The 17,795-nt window shown below is 38.9% G+C and overlaps 1 protein-coding gene across 1 annotated transcript; it reads left to right on the top strand.

The window, feature by feature from the left end:
• Positions 1-3,919: 3,919 nt before the first annotated feature.
• chrna10a (cholinergic receptor, nicotinic, alpha 10a) lies at positions 3,920-14,381 on the top strand. The gene is made up of 5 exons (XM_072691167.1): positions 3,920-3,977; positions 6,838-6,983; positions 8,644-8,798; positions 11,561-12,093; positions 13,672-14,381. Exons 1-5 carry the CDS (start codon positions 3,920-3,922, stop codon positions 14,379-14,381), a joined length of 1,602 nt encoding a protein of 533 aa, XP_072547268.1.
• Positions 14,382-17,795: the final 3,414 nt, after the last annotated feature.

Raw genomic sequence — 17,795 nt, 5'->3', positions numbered from 1 at the left:
AGTCGTGTCACTCAGTACTTCTTTTCCTCACCTCAGTGTCACACTATCCTGTACTTTTGGACTAAATATGAAATGAAAGAGGAACCAAATCGGAGTCTGTAGGAAACGCCTAAGCTGGTTTCCTTACCACTCTACATCAGAGAGAGCAAGAGAGGGAGTATTATTATAGTCTCTCTGCTCTCACAGCTTTGTTTATTGACTTCTTTTAACTTCATTAAAATTCCTTGTTAAATCCTTAGGATCCTTATTCAGTAATTACATTGTGTTACTGTTACATTATGGGAGTGTAAGATATGGAATCCTGGTGTTTGCCGTTCACACACAGCTTGTATGATCTCTATAGAAAAAGCATTATCAATAAAATGCTCTGGAGGTTAGGACTGTGAGGTCCCCACCATGGAGCTGTGGATCAGTGGAACTGCATTCTCTGAAATGATGGAGCTCCATTGAGTATTTTTGAGATGAGGTGGTCATGATGAGTTTGTGATTTCAAGAGTATTGATTGAGCCAATCTAAAAGTGTAATGCTGAAGAGCTGTCGAATGCTACCACAGGAGTGTAAATAGTTATCAGTTCAAATGCTTCCATCATCTGCTGAATAAAGACAAGACAAGACAAGACAACCATTTTTACCATTAGTGCTGGACACAGATGGAATATTGGCCTCTACGCTAAACACACAGTGAACACTTTGTGCCTGGAGCAGTGGGCAGCCATTTCTCTGCTGCGCCCAGAAAGGGCCAAAAGCTGGCAGTTTGCCGAGTCCAGGCATCAAACCCACAACCCTGTCATCAATAGCCCTGTGCTCTAACTGCTGAGCCACCACTGTCTGAGATTTGTGCCTGATCTTGTTTGACAGTGACCGGCCTGTAGGGGAAGCTGCTCATATTCTAAGCTCTAAAACAAGTAAATCTCTTATGCTTTAAACACGTCTGGATTCTGAAAGCACTGTCAGCAGAAATCATGCTGCATTTACATCCATTCATTCAGAATTATGGATTATACAGTGTAAAGAGCAGCTACAGGGTTTAAATAATGAGAAAAACTAAAAATGGACAAAAATGGAGATACATGTTTTTTCACTGGACCGCAGTAATATTTATTTATATATTTATTCATTATTTTAATTCATATTTAATATAGAACTGGACAAAGATTGGTGTACATATGTCAATCAAAATGTGTATCTCCACTTTTGTCCATGTTTAATTTTTTTTAAGCTGCTCTTTACACTGTATAATCCATAATTCTGAATGAATGGACCAATAGAAATGCTCCATGATTTTACTATGACTTCCATTGAAGTCCAAGTTTTTTTTCCCTCTTCTGTACATGCATACATGCATAATCAAAAACACTTATTTTGGTGGAAGACAGCTGATGCTTACTAAATCACTTGCTAGTTGGGTTCAGTCATAACATTTTTAATGAAATCTTAAGTCACCATGGATTTGTCCCAGAGTTGCTCTGTGTCAGTCAGTCGTTGTCTCTGATTTGCGTCAGCCTAATTTGAAAGTGAAATATAGAGGCCTTGTCTGCCAGAGTTGTTAATGCTATGGTTCAATTTACACCTGGTTCACAACAGTTCATTTCCAGGCCTACAAGCACATTTGATAGTAAAAGTAGGCATAGCCTCCGGGTAGACACACACTGGAATAACTGATAACAGCAGTTCTGTTAGTAAGATCTCCTTTTATTGCTTTCAGTCTTAAAGTCTGTGCTCACAAGTCAAGAAGCTAAAGCCTCAGTCTGGGCCAGATGTCACAATCGAGGCCAACGTCTGCTGCTGATGTGCCAGTCTCTCTTCCTGTTTTTCTGTTGATGTTAATATTGCTTTTTTCTAAAGGTGACCTGTCTGACTTATCAGTAGCACCAGCATGTGTCTTTTAAAACTAATTAAAAAACATTGTACTATTGCTTGTAAATCATTAGCGACGACTATTTCTTCCTCAAGTCCCTTGAAGAAATGTATGTATGCATGGTTAGATGTACTACACACTGTGTGTATATTGCCACACCATGGTCACAGATTAACCATACCTCAGATGAACTCTTCTGTGACACAAATCCGTTACAAATGGGTGCAAGCAGATCAGCAACGCATACAGTGTGTATTCACCACTGAAGAATAATTTTTTATACTGTATTATACATGGTCCTATCCTCCTTCTTCTAAATGCATTCATTGAAAGGTTCTTTGGGGAGCTGAAAGTAGTGCCCCTATGGCATCACTCTACACAACCAATTCTTGCACCTTTGTTTTTAAGATGTACAAGGACTCCTAACTGTCCTTTTTTTCCTGCAAAGAATCAAGAATCGCTGTAACATTCCCAGAAGGTCGTAAGCACTATCCATGGTGCTGCTAAAAACTTTGGTGGTGCACTGCAGGATTTGGATAAGGTCATGATTGAGTCAAATGAAGAAAAAAAAATTAGACAGAACCATGTGTACTTTTCTGATGTCAGTGATATCTCTCTCAACCACTCCAGACCACAAATCTTATACAGATTTATTAAAACACATAAGTAATAAGACATTAAAGTCAAGTCCAGAAATATTGGCACCCTGCACTTCTTTCAGCAAATGTACCACTTCTGCTTTGTTGCAAAAAGCTGAGACAAAATGATGGCTAATTACACACTAAGGTGTATTATTCAGTAACTACAGGGACTTCTGTACAAACTGCTGGGGTTATTCTTTGCTAATTCTTTGGAAGTTTGTAAGAACACTTTCGGCCCACCGGCGAGCCCTAGGCTGTTTAAGGGGTTATTGTGTATTTATGGCAGTAACAGGTGCATAACAATGTAGAAATCACATGTTTAACCAGTTTAAAGCAACACTATGGAAAAATGATATTTCTGGCATTGGTAACCCATGCTTTAAGCCACAGCTGGATGGGCTGAGATATACAGAATTGTGACGGAAAGTGAAAGAAGCATGTGGACTGACATGGCACAGTATTTCTCTGACATGGCTCTCCAAATTACAGGTGAGTACAAATATGTCTTTCTCTGTCTGGGAGGTTTTGGGAGGTGTCAGTCTGGTCTGGGAGATTTTCAGTAAACTGTACAGCGCTCATTTGGGTTATTGCACGCTTTAGACAGTGGCAGGGGACAAATGAACATTTTGCCTAAGATCATAGGAGATTAGGTAAAGGTCTGATATTATTGATCTTTGGAATATGGAAGGTGGAATATTTAGATTATCAATACTAACACCCAGGGTCAAGACTAAATCTAGGGTATGATTGCAGTAATGTAATATTATAACTACATACTTATAACTTATAACTACAATACTGTCATAATTATCATCAGTTTCACAGGCCCTTAAATAGAACCCTGTGGGACCCCCCACCCCCCCCCCCACCCCCCAAAAAAGTTGTTGGGTGTTATGTTCAATAAATTAATAATCAACATAGGTTTTAAGGGGTTATGGTTAAAATGCTACATAGTGTTGGTGCTTTAAATTAAGAAAAATACCTTTTATTAATGTTATTTTCAATCATAAATATTTTCTTTGATCATTGTTTACATGTGGTGCCAGTTTATATGTTGTAACTCCAGGGGACAAATATGACATTTATTGTTGTACGTATTTGCACTGTCTTTCACTAATTGTATGTCAAAAACATAGGTCAACATAAGTCTAAGGCTTTAAAGGAAAATTTCACACACACACACACACACATATACACACACAAACCCATAGGATCATCCATGTGATAACTAACCGGCAACATCCACCACTTCATGGATTAGATGATGCAGTGGGCTGGGATCCGCCCTCTGCGAGCTGTTGTTAGAGAGCTCTGGATGAGAGCCCCTATGGTCTGACATTCCCTTACTCTACCTGGACTTCCTGCAGCGACTCCTGGTCTATGATGAATTAGTTCTAGCAGCTGAATGAATTCCAGCACGATGAGAGCCAGAATGAGGTGTTGTTTTGTCCTCACTGTCTGCATCAGTTTTGCACCAGGTAAAATCTCTATATCTTCATATTTCATCAATCAGCCACAGCGTGTTATAATACTGAACGAGTTTTTATCTTAATCTGAAGATGCACTCTTACCTGAAACATTTTCTTATTGTCACAGATTGTTTAAATGTGATATACTGTTTAAAAAATAACTTTTTTTTTAATTTTAGACATTTTTCCAATAGTAAATACAAAAATCATACTAAAATCATATGAATTACTGAAGAAAATTATGTACAAGTGGAATACATGAATTATCTGTTTTAATAGCTTTTAGATGACAGTTTTAACAAAATTAACTATTAAAAAATGATTATTTATTAATAGAACTAATAACATTTTCTGTACATTTACACACAAATACATTTGTTATGTTGATCACAGTTTATGATGGCATGAAAATCTTTAAAATTCTATTATAGTTAAAAACATTTTTAGTAGACGTTTAGTAGTGGTTAAAACATTATAATTTTGTGTTTTTTTATGATCTAAGAGATGTTTTGGTGTGGTTGGCTGCTTGTTTTGTGTAGTTCTAAGTATCCATCGCCATAACGGCAACTAAGCTGAGGCATAGCCTTTTTAGGGGTGTATAAGCATGGGCTATCTCTATTTTCTAAAAGAGTTCTGAAAGAGTCGTGTTGTTTATGCTTTATGCAGTTGTAACTGTTTGTGATTGAGAAAAGGTCTTTATGAGACATGTTGACAACCTACTTCAATATGGACAGTTTTTTGTGGTTTTTAATGAACTTTGAATTTTGGTTATTAGTGTCTTATCTACAAAAAATCTATAAAAATAGATCATTTTCGCAACCCTTCTGATATCTCATTTAAATGAGGGCTTTTTAGTCTAACAGTAAACAGCAGTGTTTTTGACCAACAGGAAATGTCAATAAAAAGGGTTAAGGCTAGAAACGCCCCTGCTGTTTTTTACCCTTACTTCTTAACAGTGTACCTACAAGCCTAAATACACTGAATATATATTTTAACTTAAAATAAAGAATGATTTCATTATTTTATTATTATAGTTATTTAAAATAAAATATTTCTAATAAAAAAAAATATTTTTGCATATCATCGCTGTCCAATGAAAAAAAAAACATGTATCTCCAAAATGGTGACTTTATGGGAGAAGACAAACATGTATTAAACTTTGAATGGTCTTATAACATATAAAATAATTTAGAGCATTTCTATTGGTCTGTTGATCAAGAATTATTTACACAGTAAAGATACATGTTTTTTTGTTAGACAGATATGCAATGTTTTTGTAAAATATTCATAACAAACTTGTGAAAATGGAATACATCAAAGAAACATGTTTTCCTACGGAGTTGCAGAAGGTGAAGAGTTGTGTCCTGCGATGTTGAGTGGTTCATGGCTTGTGCAAAAGATTTTCATCCATATTTGTATTTCTCAGTGTTTGACAGGGCTGAGAGTAAAGATATATGTCAATCTTCTGACTTTATATCTATATATATCTACTTAAACATGGTTGGTGTGGCGCAACAGATAACACCACTACCTGCCAGTGAGCTACCACACCATGTTCGATTCCCGGTCTGGGTGGCTATGCTGCACTACACCAATAAGAGTCCTTGGGCAAGACTCCTAACACTACACTGACCCACCTCTGTAATACCAGTAACCTTGTAAGTCGCTCTGGATAAGAGTGTGAGCTAAATGCCATAAATGTAAATGCATTAACCTAAACAGTCTACATAAACAGCAAAAAGAAACCCTTCAGACCATTAAAGCTTACTGCAAGGACTTTCCTGTAGATGCATTTACATTTACATTTGCAGCATTTAGCAGCTTACAAGGTTACTCGTATTACAGAGGTGGGGCAATGGAGTGTTAGGAGTCTTGCCCAAGGACTCTTATTGGTGTAGCACAGCATAGCCACCCAGACCAGGAATCAGGAACCAGATGCCACATGCAAATCATGAATGTGATTGGGTGTCAACAGAGAGAAATGTCATTATTCTATATTCCCACACTGCACCACATTCAACCGCATTTTTCCATCTAAGCTTCATTTTGCCTGTTTTCTTTGTTGAGGAGGACAACAGTGACTGTTTCATGGATTACATGGTCAGTGAAACAGGCCAGCTTAATTTCAGCATTGGGGGTGGGGGAATGCATGACATCTGCCCATTCTCTTAATGGCAGATTTACCCAATCTCTTCTTTTCTGTTGCCTCAGATGGGTAATCTAGTGGGAAATCCCATGTCTCCGCCCTTCCAGTCCGGACTAAGCCACGCAGCATGTGCACATACTCATAAAGACAGTCCTTACACGTGTCGTGACAAGACTGATTGACTAGAAAATCAAATTCTGTGAGGTTTAAACCTATTTTGTGCTGTTTGACCATAGAATCACTTTGACTGTGTGTATAGACACTATATGTCCAAATGTTTGTGGACACCTCTTCTAATAGATGCATTCAGTTACATTAAGTTGCACCATTATAGAGAAGTATTGCCAATAGAATAGGATCTCCCTGGTGTAGATAATTCCAGGTGTGGGCTAGTGGGAAGAGTATAAAGCCCCCCAACAGTGAGCTGTGGAGTTGGGAAATGTGGTCTCTGTAGTAAATTTGTGTGGCGTGTCCTGTAGTTCTGCTCAGCTTTTACCACTGTGATTTTAGTGGGACACAGCAAAAGTAAATGGGGCTTATGAACACACTCAAATAGGCAGCCATCAGACGACCCTGCCGCCTATTCAGTTTGTACAGATGTTTACAGATGTTACAGGTAATTATAATCCTGTAAAATGTACTGCACAACATACCCAATCTGTCTCTTTTCCCTTGTCTCTCTGTCTCCCACCATCTGTGTATCTGTCTCTGTGTCTTCTACAGCTTGCTGGGGAGCTCATGGGAAATACGCACAGAGGCTGCTGAATGACTTGTTCAGAAACTACACCAGCGCACTGAGACCAGTGGAGAACACCAATGACGTCTTAAACGTCACACTACAGATTACACTCTCCCAAATAATTGACATGGTAAAGCCGTTTCATTTCCAGACCTTGAAACTTCATATATCAATACATATATACATTTTCATATGATTTAGTAATGACTGCTGCCCTTCAAATACATGTACAAAACAGTATAATACATTAATGAAATTAGCCCAGTAGAAATGATTACTTGGAAAACTGCTAGCAAACTGCAAACATTGGAGATGCAAGGTTTATTATGGCATTAACAATATCAGACGATAGCCCTGGCCGATCAGGAAAACATCACATTTCCATTCTTGTGCTGTAAATACATTTTACAGAAGGCAGGAAAACATGATGTGTTTCATGTTAAAGGTCCATAAAGCTCATAGCAACACCTGCCGGACCCACAAGTGGTACCAATTCTGTTAAAAATAAAAGCGGTTTTAGGGATTAAAAACTCAGATTTTCAAATTAAATAAACGTAAAATTGATGTGAAATAGTTCCTTTTTACCATGGTGGTGATAGTTACCAGGGTCATGATTAAAGTGATTAATATAGTGATTTTATTTAATACCTTAAACCACCAGGGAGCCTACGTGTCATCTAAATTGGATATTTAATATTAACAAAAAATAAAAAACGATTTTTTTGAGGGGGGAGCCTATGTTGTCAAAACCCTTTATCAAACTGTAAAAAAATAATGTCTTGGGTATCAAAAGCATATTAATAACTATTGTGTATAATAGCTTTTTGTGAGGACCTTTTATACACATTACACTCTTTAGAGGGCCTATCACTATCACTGTAAGCAAGTCTGAATGAGCTTTCTTAGAACTGACCATTTCACACCAAACTCTCTAATAACTTTATTTTTATTAATCAAATTTGGAATATTGATGGAGTTTCCCTTTACATGGTTCAGACACTATGGTACTGCCTGTGATCTTCAACACTTCATGTACTTATCAGTTGATGGGCTGAGCCACGGAGATGCTGGATTGGTAATTATTTGGTTGTAATTGGTTGAGTCCAGCTACATCCAGACCTGAAGACTGAAGCAATTGTGTATTCTACTCACTATCAGAAACTGATATACACCCTTAACCCCTTAAAAAGCATATAGGCTGCCAGCAGGCCGGAAGTGTTATTACAAACTTCTATTAACAGAGAATAGCACCACTAGTTTATACAGAAGTTTATACCTGTAGTTACTGAGTAATACACCTCAGTGTGTGATAAGCCTTGGAGTGTTATGGTGTTCATTAGAAATCTGGGGTAAAATGCTGTAGGGGAACCACTTTATCTAAAGATTATCTAAATACCTTTTCAGTGGTGTCGCTTATTTAAGAATAAATTCTGTACATTTGATTATATATAACCATTTTATTAAGGTTTAAACCCTTAAACAGTCTATGGCTCATCGACCATACAAACATTTATTACCAAAGAATAGCCCCACTAGTTTGTACAGAAGTCCCTGTAGTTACTGGATAACACAGCTTAGTGTAATAATCCTTTCTGTGTCAAGGGGTTAAAGAGCCTCTACATAATGTACACTATTTCTCCAAGCCAAGAACCCTTTACCAACCTAAATTTAGAAGTTAGGAGTTTAGCAGGAGTTTAGGAGTTAATACAGAATGAAAGAGACACATTAACATAGCAGACATAGCAGACACTGGCCTTCTCAGAACTCTGTTGGGTTCCCGTGTGTTGCAGGATGAGCGTAACCAGATTCTGACAGCGTATTTATGGATACGGCAGGTGTGGAACGATGCATATCTGACCTGGAATAAAGATGAGTATGATGGACTCGATACCATCCGTATACCTGGTAGTTATGTATGGAGACCTGATATTGTCCTATATAACAAGTAGGTCGGCATGGTGTTGGGTTTATCTCTTTCCCTAATGTCACTATCACTCTCTGTGTGGAGGCACAAGCTGAACACTTGAAGAAACTGTTTACCAACAAGTGTTCAGGCGACTCGTTGCTTTCTGCTTTTTATATCTACAGCATCTGTTGTAGTAGATTGTTTGTTAGTTGATTGTGGTAGAAAGTTTGCATCTGTTCCAGTTCTAGTGAAATTTGCCAATATCACAGAAAAAATTTTTATATATTTATTATTGCTTACTATACATTCCATTTATGGAATTTGAGCTGTAAAAATAAGCAGGTTTTAAGTAATTGTTTTTATGATGTTGTTTATGTATACATACATTTACAGTGCCATGCAAAGGTTTGGGCATCCCTGGCCCAAATCTCTGTTAGTGTGAATAGTTAAGTGAGAATTTATATATATATATATATATATATATATATATATATATATATATATATATACAGTATATATAAATATTTGTATTATTTTATTATAATATTTCCTTAATACTACTTTTTTATTTTTATTCAGAAACAAATGTTTGGATGACCTTCATCAGTACTTACTAACACCTCCCTGGCAAGTATCACAGCTTGCTTTTTTGTAGCTGCTAAGAGTCTTTCCACAGGTCTATCCACAGATGTCCGATGATGTTTTGGTTGGGGGGCTGTGTGGGTCATGGCAAAACCTTCAGTTTGCACCTCTTAATGTAGTCCACTGTGGATTTGTGGAGGGGTGTTTGGGATCATTATCCTGCTGTAGAAGACATCCTTTTCCATCTTTAACTTTTTTTTTTATAAATGGGGTGATGTTTGCTTCTAGAATTTGCTGAGAAATGTGAAATGTTCCTCGTGCCACTGGTTGCAACACAAGCCCAAACATGATCGACGCACCCCCATGCTTAACAGTTGGAAAGGTGTTCTTTTCATGTAATTCCGTTCCCTTTTTTCTACAAATATTCCTTTGCTCATTGCAGCCAAAAAGTTTGATTTTCACTCCATCTGTCCACAGGTCCACCAGTGCACCTCTGCTGGAGTCAAACAGGGCTTTTGATTTTTTGACTGTTTTTGAGGGTGTCCAGACTTGGTGGTCTTATCCTTGTTTCACTTTAGATGAATATCTTGATTAAAATTTGGAAAGAATATTTTACGTGATTCATTTTGGAGATCAGTTCAACCTCTACTCACTTAACTCTTCACAGTAACTGCAAGTTTGACCAGGGGTGCATAACCTTTTGCATGCCATTGTACTGTATATGCCGACTCACAGAAGCTTCATCCCATGCTTTTAAAAGATGTTCGGGGCAGCTAACAGAACAGAAATCAGCCTAAAATTAGCTTTTGACTGGTTGTAGTCATGCAGTCACATAAATACAAGACAAATGTAGAAAATGGACTCTTGTGGGTTCAGTACCCACACCCACTTAGCTGCCACCATTGGGCTTTTGAGCAAGGCCCTCAATCTTCTCAACTCCAGGGGAGTATGCTATAGCATGGCTGACCTTGCACTCTGCCCCTGCATCTCAAGTTGGGATGTGTGTGGAGAACAATTTCACTGTATTGGGAGGCTTCCTTCAATGTTCTCAGGCAGGTGTGCTTGGTTTTGCACACCTTTTAAAAAGCAGAAAGAAATGATGGCACAGTAGATCATTGTGCCATTCTTGTGCCTTCACCCACTCCACAACAACATGACTTACAGTCTTTGTCTTGGTAGAGAATCTGTGAGGACATTTACCTCCTTTTTATTAGTTACTTGAGCAGGAAACTCTTAAAAATGAAGGTGTCTTGGAGTAGGTTTATGGAAGGCCCCAGCTTTTACTTACCTGAAGAACCTTTTAATGGGTGTTTAACTCTTGAGTAGTCTTAAAATGCTGTCCTATGGGTCCAAATTGGTACGACAACAGTGTATGTACCCTGAAAGAGTACAGCTTTCATGAAGGTATGAACAGAAGTCATTTTCTCTCCTCTTAATGTACTGACAATAGAGGGTCTGAAGGGTATTTTTGATATTGAAGGCCACTCAATGATTAAATTCAATTAAATTCTGTTAAACTTTAATGTCATTATACTAATACAGGGTTGTACAGTACAACCAAACAGCGGTAGGCTATGTCTCCGGTGCAGAATAGGTAGGACATGATACAATAGTGCAAGGACAATACGAGACAGGTTGCATAGATAATAAGTACCAAGACAATAAACAGAAAAATAAACAAATGTGTAAATATGTGCATGAAGGCTGGGCAATTCAGGTCCAGACTAAGATACTATACTAACAGCAAAATGGAATACATTAATAATATATAGAGCAGTGATGGATGTGCTGTGCATGTAAATGATGAGTAAAACAGGGAGTTTAGGAGAGTATGCTGAGGTAGACCAGTCTAGTGTTGTAAACAGCACCACATGCATAAACCGTATGCAGTGCAGTACAGTAATGGGTATAGCAGCTAGTGTTATGGTGAGAGAACAGCACACAGCTATGTACAGAGAGGGAGTTCCACTTAAAGTGCAACATATCTGGTGTAGCTTAGTGTGGGGGACGGGACTGGAACTGGATTTTCTCCATAGAATCATAAACTCTAGTCAAGGGACCTTTATTTTTTAAAGTGCATCACTGCCAAAAATGTAACTATTCATTTCTACCTTTCCATCTGAGCGGTGTTTTCTGTAAATTAATGACCAGTATCTTTCATGGCAGTCATCCACACAGAAGTGTGATGCCATTTCCCAGCAGTCTTCACTTTGTTCCAGTGCGGACGACCATTTCACAGGCACCATGGACACCAACGTAGTGATCCGCAGTGACGGCCAGATCATGTGGGACTCTCCAATCATCACCAAAAGTTCCTGCAAGGTGGACGTGTCCTTTTTCCCCTTCGATGCCCAGCAGTGCCGTCTCACCTACGGCTCCTGGACCTATAACGGCAAGCAGCTAGACATTCTCAATGCCTTGGAGAGTGCAGACCTGGCTGACCTGGTGGATAACGTGGAGTGGGAGGTGCTGGGGATGCCGGCGAAGAAGAACATAATCCTGTATGGCTGCTGTGCTGACCCCTACCCAGATGTGACCTACACGCTGATGCTGAAGAGAAGGGCCTCCTTTTACGTGTTCAATCTGCTGATCCCCTGCGTCATGATCTCCTTCCTCGCGCCGCTGGGCTTCTACCTGCCTGCCGACTCTGGAGAGAAGGTGTCTCTGGGAGTTACCGTGATGTTGGCACTCACTGTTTTTCAGCTGTTGGTGGCAGAGATTATGCCTCCCTCTGAGAACGTGCCACTCATAGGTGAGTGAGGGATTAAAATGGCTACATGTAATGCTACATGTAAACAATGTTAAGCTTTCAAGGTGCCCCATTTAGCTCTCAAGTATGCTGCAAAAACAGCCAGTTCTGAAATCACCACCTATTCAGCCAACCACAGTTTAGCCCCACCCACTGATATTGAGTATTTCAGCCCTCTGTACTTTTTGAATGAGGCAAACTCCAGGCCAGCCAATTAGAGCAGAGCTCTTTTATTACAAAGCTACACAAACAAAAATACATATATGGCCAAAAGTACTGGGACAGATTTTGGGGATAGATTTTGGAGGAGCATTGCTTTTAGGATCTCAGAACGTTAGTGAGGTCAGGATGTTGGATGATCCCCACCCTACCTTATCTCTAACTCCCCAACTCATCCCATAAATATTGGATGGAGGACCATCCGTTATTTTCTGTACCGTAGTTTTAAGTAGAGTAAGATGTATTATGTTAAAATAAACTAGACTTAACCAAAAATAAATTAGAAGAAACGATATACAGCTCTGGAAAAAATCAAGAGACCATTTTCTTTTCTTCTCTTTGTGTCTCTACATGTTTGGCAGTCATTTTATTCCAGGCATTTCATCAAACAAAGCAGAGTTACCTGAATCTGCAGACTATGAATGGCATAAAGGCACCCAGCAGCAATATGAAAGACTAGTGGAGAGCCTGCTGAGACATGAGAGCTGTGATTGGCAGTCAAGGTTATTTTACCATAGTGCTTTTTGAATGCTCTCAAAGTTCAGATATTAGTACTGTGCTGTTTGAATCAGAATAATAATGTATTTGCATTATAATTATTAGAATCATTTCTTTGCATTATTTGGGAAGTTGTTTTTGAGTAGTTGTTCTAAATGCTCTAACTTTTTATCTGGAATTTAGGGGAAATGTTGTCCATGGTTTATGAAATACAACACAAATGTTCATTTCCCAAAACACATTACTAATAAATAGTATAATAGCTGTGCATATATATATGTATATATATATATATATGAATAATATGATAATTGATCATTCATAAATTACTTATATAATAATTAATAATAATACATTTAATAGATAATAGACTCATGTAATGAATGGAGCTATAAAAACAAACATTGTTATAACTTAAATTATTTTTTCTTTTTAAAAACAAATAATGTATTTACTGTAATTGTAGTAACCAAACTTTCAAACTTGTAACTTTAACTTTAAGTGTAAAAAATGTTGTTTTTTTATTTTTTATTTTTTAACATTTCCACTAACCCATTCATGTAAATTGGTAAGCTGGTGTTTTTAATGTTGAAAATAAATACATATATAAACAGAAGAAAAGGAGGAAACATTGACCAGATTTTGGTAACAATATCAACAAAATCAAGAATTCAAGTTTTCTATACATAATTAATGTACATCCTGCTATTGTTGTAATAAAATATCTGTTGAAATAAAATAAAGAAAATTGTAATTTTAAATGAAAATATAAAAGTATGCTCATGTAACAAGATTTTAGTTTTTGGATCAATAATAATATAGTGTTTTCTTCTTTTTTCTGCAAATATGTTTTACATTTCACAGGAAAATATTACATAGCCACTATGACCATGATCACTGCCTCCACTGCTCTCACCATCTTCATCATGAACATCCACCACTGCGGCCCAGAAGCGAAACCTGTGCCCAGATGGGCTAAGAAGTTCATCCTGCAGTACTTGGCGAGGATCTGCTTTGTCTATGAAGTCGGCGAGAACTGCATGACCCCACAGCCTGAGAAACCTGACCCCCCACCTCAGAGGCAGCCTCAGCATATGAACGGCCGAGCAGGCAAGGATGACCTCGTCTTCAAATTTGACAGAGGTCAAGACAGTATGCCTTTGAAGCCCACAGAGGACAAAGAAGATATGTCTCAGATTATGTCCCCAGCATGTTCGATAGGGAGAAATCCCACCAACCACTACAGCGTCTGGAAGAATGGAGTGTTCCTGAGTTTGGACGGTGGGGACGGTGTGTCTGCAGCAAGCGGAGGAGTGAAGGACAGTGAGAGGTCTGGAGGACCGGAGGACGGAGGTAGACTATGTGATGAAGAAAAGATGCGGTGCATGACTGAACAACAGCATCACTTCAGAAACATTGAGTACATCGCTAACTGCTATCGAGACCAGAGGGCCACTCAGAAGAGGACAGGAGAGTGGAAGAAAGTGGCTAAGGTGTTGGATCGCTTCTTCATGTGGATTTTTTTCATCATGGTGTTTTTCATGAGTCTGCTCATAATGTGCAAGGCTATCTGAGCATGCTAGGTCTCTTAGTGAGGCAGTGGATTCGGATATGGTGGGACGTAATCTTTTATACCTAGAAACCATAAATGATCAGATCTGACTATTTCTTCCAGTTTTCCAGTCTTTGACTGTCCAGTGTTGGTGAGCCTGTGTCCACTGCAGCCTCAGCTTTCTGGTCTTGGCTGACAGAGGTTGAACTAGCTGGGGTCTTCTGCTGTAGTGAGTTACTGTAGCCTTTCTGTCAGCTCCGATCAGTCTGATCTCTCTCATCAACAAGGTGTTTTTCGTCTGTCTGCAGAACTGACGCTCACTGGATGTGCTGTCTGTATTATCCTCATCATTCTGAGTAACTCTGGAGACTGATCCCAGAAGCTCAGCAGTTCCACACTGCCCTCCCATTTTAATGGTTGATGTAAACTGACCCATATCTGCATGATTGGCCGAATAGATAATTGTATGGATGAGTTTAGGGGTAAGATCCTACTGCTCAGTTATTGGAAATTCCATCCTGAAGTCTGAACTCACTCTTCAGTGTCTTAGACAGACCTACTTTACGCTTCCACCCACTGCCTACTTTACACAGGTGTATAGGTACACACTGTAGCCCATCTGTTGGAATAAACACCACCTACCCCATTAATCATTGCTCAGTTTCTTTCCCCAGGATATTATGTGGGTGTATCGTTCTCATAAGAGCAGTGACATGTTAGTGTAGTGTGTAGTGTAGTGTAGTGTAGTCTGTCACAGCAGTGATGCTGGGGTTGATATTCTCATCAGTATCACTGCTTGGTTGAGAGTGGTCCAGCATCCAAAAATACCCAGCCAAGAGCGACTCTTGCAGTCTTACGTTTACACCGAAGTTGTTTACACTAGACCTTATGATCCCCTTTCACAACACACATGCTAATCATTAGCACATTCATCTTCACATACTGTAAGCTTACACACAAATGGCCACAGGTAGTTACAGATAAAGCATAGAGTAGTGTGCAAAAGTTTTAGCCCCAATGGTAACTAGCAACCGGCTGAACTGGGCAGTAAGTGCTTATTTATTTGGTAAAATAATAATATTAGAATAAATATGAATAAAATTCATATCAAAAGTAGCGATTTTACATCAGTGTGTTCATTAAGCCTTCTCCAAAGCTCTTCAAAATTATTTAGAGTGATCATCCAACACCTGGTTTGGTAAATCAGGGCTTAATGATGGTAAATCAGTAGAAACCTGGAGGAACCAAGCTCTGTTCTTCAGACTAGGTCACAAGATCTCACCTACTTTTTTTTTTTTTTTACTATATTAATGTTGACCTGCATCTGTTCTAATGGGATCTGATCTTTCTACAGGGAAAAATGCTCTTATTACTGAGAGAAATGGTTGTAAATAATGTGCTTTCCACAACAAGTATAGCACAGATGCATCAATAATTTCATCACAGCTGTGGTAGATGTGTAAATGTGCACTAAGCTGCAGATGCACAGATTAACCCTGTTTCAGGGCCGGGGGACAATTCAGCCCTAGAGCTCATAAGCTGAAAGTCAATGAGTATAGTATATACTGTATACATATTTCATGCATTACTTAATGGAACGATGGTCATCTTCAGAAGCAGTGTTTTGCTTTGACTTCGCCTTAAGGCAATCAAAAGTCTGATTTAGACCATCTGCTTAACTGTGGGAACAAGAAGGGTGGGCATGCGAGGCTAGAGAAGTCCCTTATGAAAGCCTGAAAGCCCAGCTGATCACTCCACAAAGACACTGATAATTGGCTCTGCTGTTGTTCTGAAGCCACAAGTCTCTTGCTAAATGAATGCACAGTGGGTACGTCACAGATCAATACACTTTCACAGACTGAAACGCACGAGGATGAGATTCCGGCCTGCCATTTCTACCAGCCACTACTAGCTTCTCTCAGTGCAAATTTTGCAAGGCGGTTCTCTCTAAGCACGTTTCTGATGGTGTATCTTGGTGTATCTGATGTTAGCAGCTCCGGTCCTTGTGGGTCCAGAGTCCAGCGCATTTTGAGTTATTTCCCTGCCCCAAAACACTTAATTCCACAAATCAGCTAATCTCCAGATTTAGTAGTGATGTATGAGCAGGGAAATGACCAAGCTGTGCTGAGCTCCACACTCGCTCACACCCGGAAGAAAGAAGAAAGTTTAATATGATAATTCTTATTTTAATAAGCTAACCATTAGAAAAATGAGATAAGCAAGACGAAATGGACATCAGCAGTAAAAGTCAAAAAAAAAAAAAAAAAAAAAAAAAAAAATATATATATATATATATATATATATATATATAATGATTAATATTTATTCTAATATTTTAATAATAAACCTAACTGTGTGATGGGTTTATTGTAGTATTGAAGTAATAACACTCCCTTTTTCATTTCAAACTAGGGTTTGATTCCCCTGTGGAGTAAGTACACCGCTCTACACCAATAAGAGCCCTTTTACAAGACTCTTAAGACTACATTCTCCTACCAGTGTCACATGAGTCAAAGGTAAGTCGAGGGTAATGACACTTAGTGACGCTAGGCATTATAAATCCCTCAAAAAAGGCAGTCGTAATATACTGTAAGACAAGACAACCATATTCCCCATTAGTGTGATTTTGGCCTCCACTTTTAACCCATCTGTAAACACTTACATACACACTAGTGCTCAAACACACACAGTGACCGTGAGCACACACGCCCAGAGCAGTGGGCAGCATCGCAGCTATGGCATCACCTGGGGAGCAGAAAGGGGGAAGGGCCTTGTTTAACAACGGTGGCACCAACAGTGGCAGCTGGTCGAGCTCAGGTGTTGAACATACAACCCTGTCATCATGTGACCACCACAGGAAGTGGTTGGTGTGGCACAACAAATAACACCACTACCTGCCAGTGAGCTACCACACCATGTGGGACACTGGGGTTTGATTCCCAGTCTTGGGTGGCTATGCTGCGCTACACCAATAAGAGTCCTTGGGCAAGACTCCTAACACTACCTTAGCCCTCCTCTGTAATATAAGTAACTTTGTAAGTTGCCCTGGATAAGAGCATCAGCTAAATGCCATAAATCTCATCAAGGAAGGCTTGCAGCTGGAGAAACCATCTAAGTCGTCACTCAGGCACCCAATAAAGTCAACTAACCAGGATACATCTGGGTTAAGTTTGCTTCTTTTGTCTTGCACTGATGTTACAAGGCTACACTCCTAGAGATTGAGTGAAGGACCCTTTTAAAGGTCCTTTACATGATTCATTACAACCAAATAAGGTTCTTCTACATGGCTTCACTCAAAGATCCATAGGAAGCACCTGTATTTTTTAAGTGTAGTGCAACTAGTAAATAATGGAAGCTTACATTTACATTTATCCAGAGCGACTTACAAAAGTGCTTTGCTATTTACTTAAGAATAACCTCAGCTAGTTTGAATAGG

This window comes from Salminus brasiliensis, chromosome 11 (assembly GCF_030463535.1).
Source record: "Salminus brasiliensis chromosome 11, fSalBra1.hap2, whole genome shotgun sequence".
Lineage (NCBI taxonomy): Eukaryota > Metazoa > Chordata > Actinopteri > Characiformes > Bryconidae > Salminus > Salminus brasiliensis.
Note: the sequence above shows the minus strand (reverse complement) of the source record. Positions and strands in the feature narration are given on the sequence as shown.

Bases quoted from the DNA above. Each gene is read 5' to 3' on its own strand.
- chrna10a (XM_072691167.1), top strand. From the start codon at position 3,920: ATGAGAGCCAGAATGAGGTGTTGTTTTGTCCTCACTGTCTGCATCAGT. The intron at 6,984-8,643 runs GTAAAGCCGTTT...CGTGTGTTGCAG, and splicing joins TCTCCCAAATAATTGACATG to GATGAGCGTAACCAGATTCT. The intron at 8,799-11,560 runs GTAGGTCGGCAT...ACTTTGTTCCAG, and splicing joins GATATTGTCCTATATAACAA to TGCGGACGACCATTTCACAG.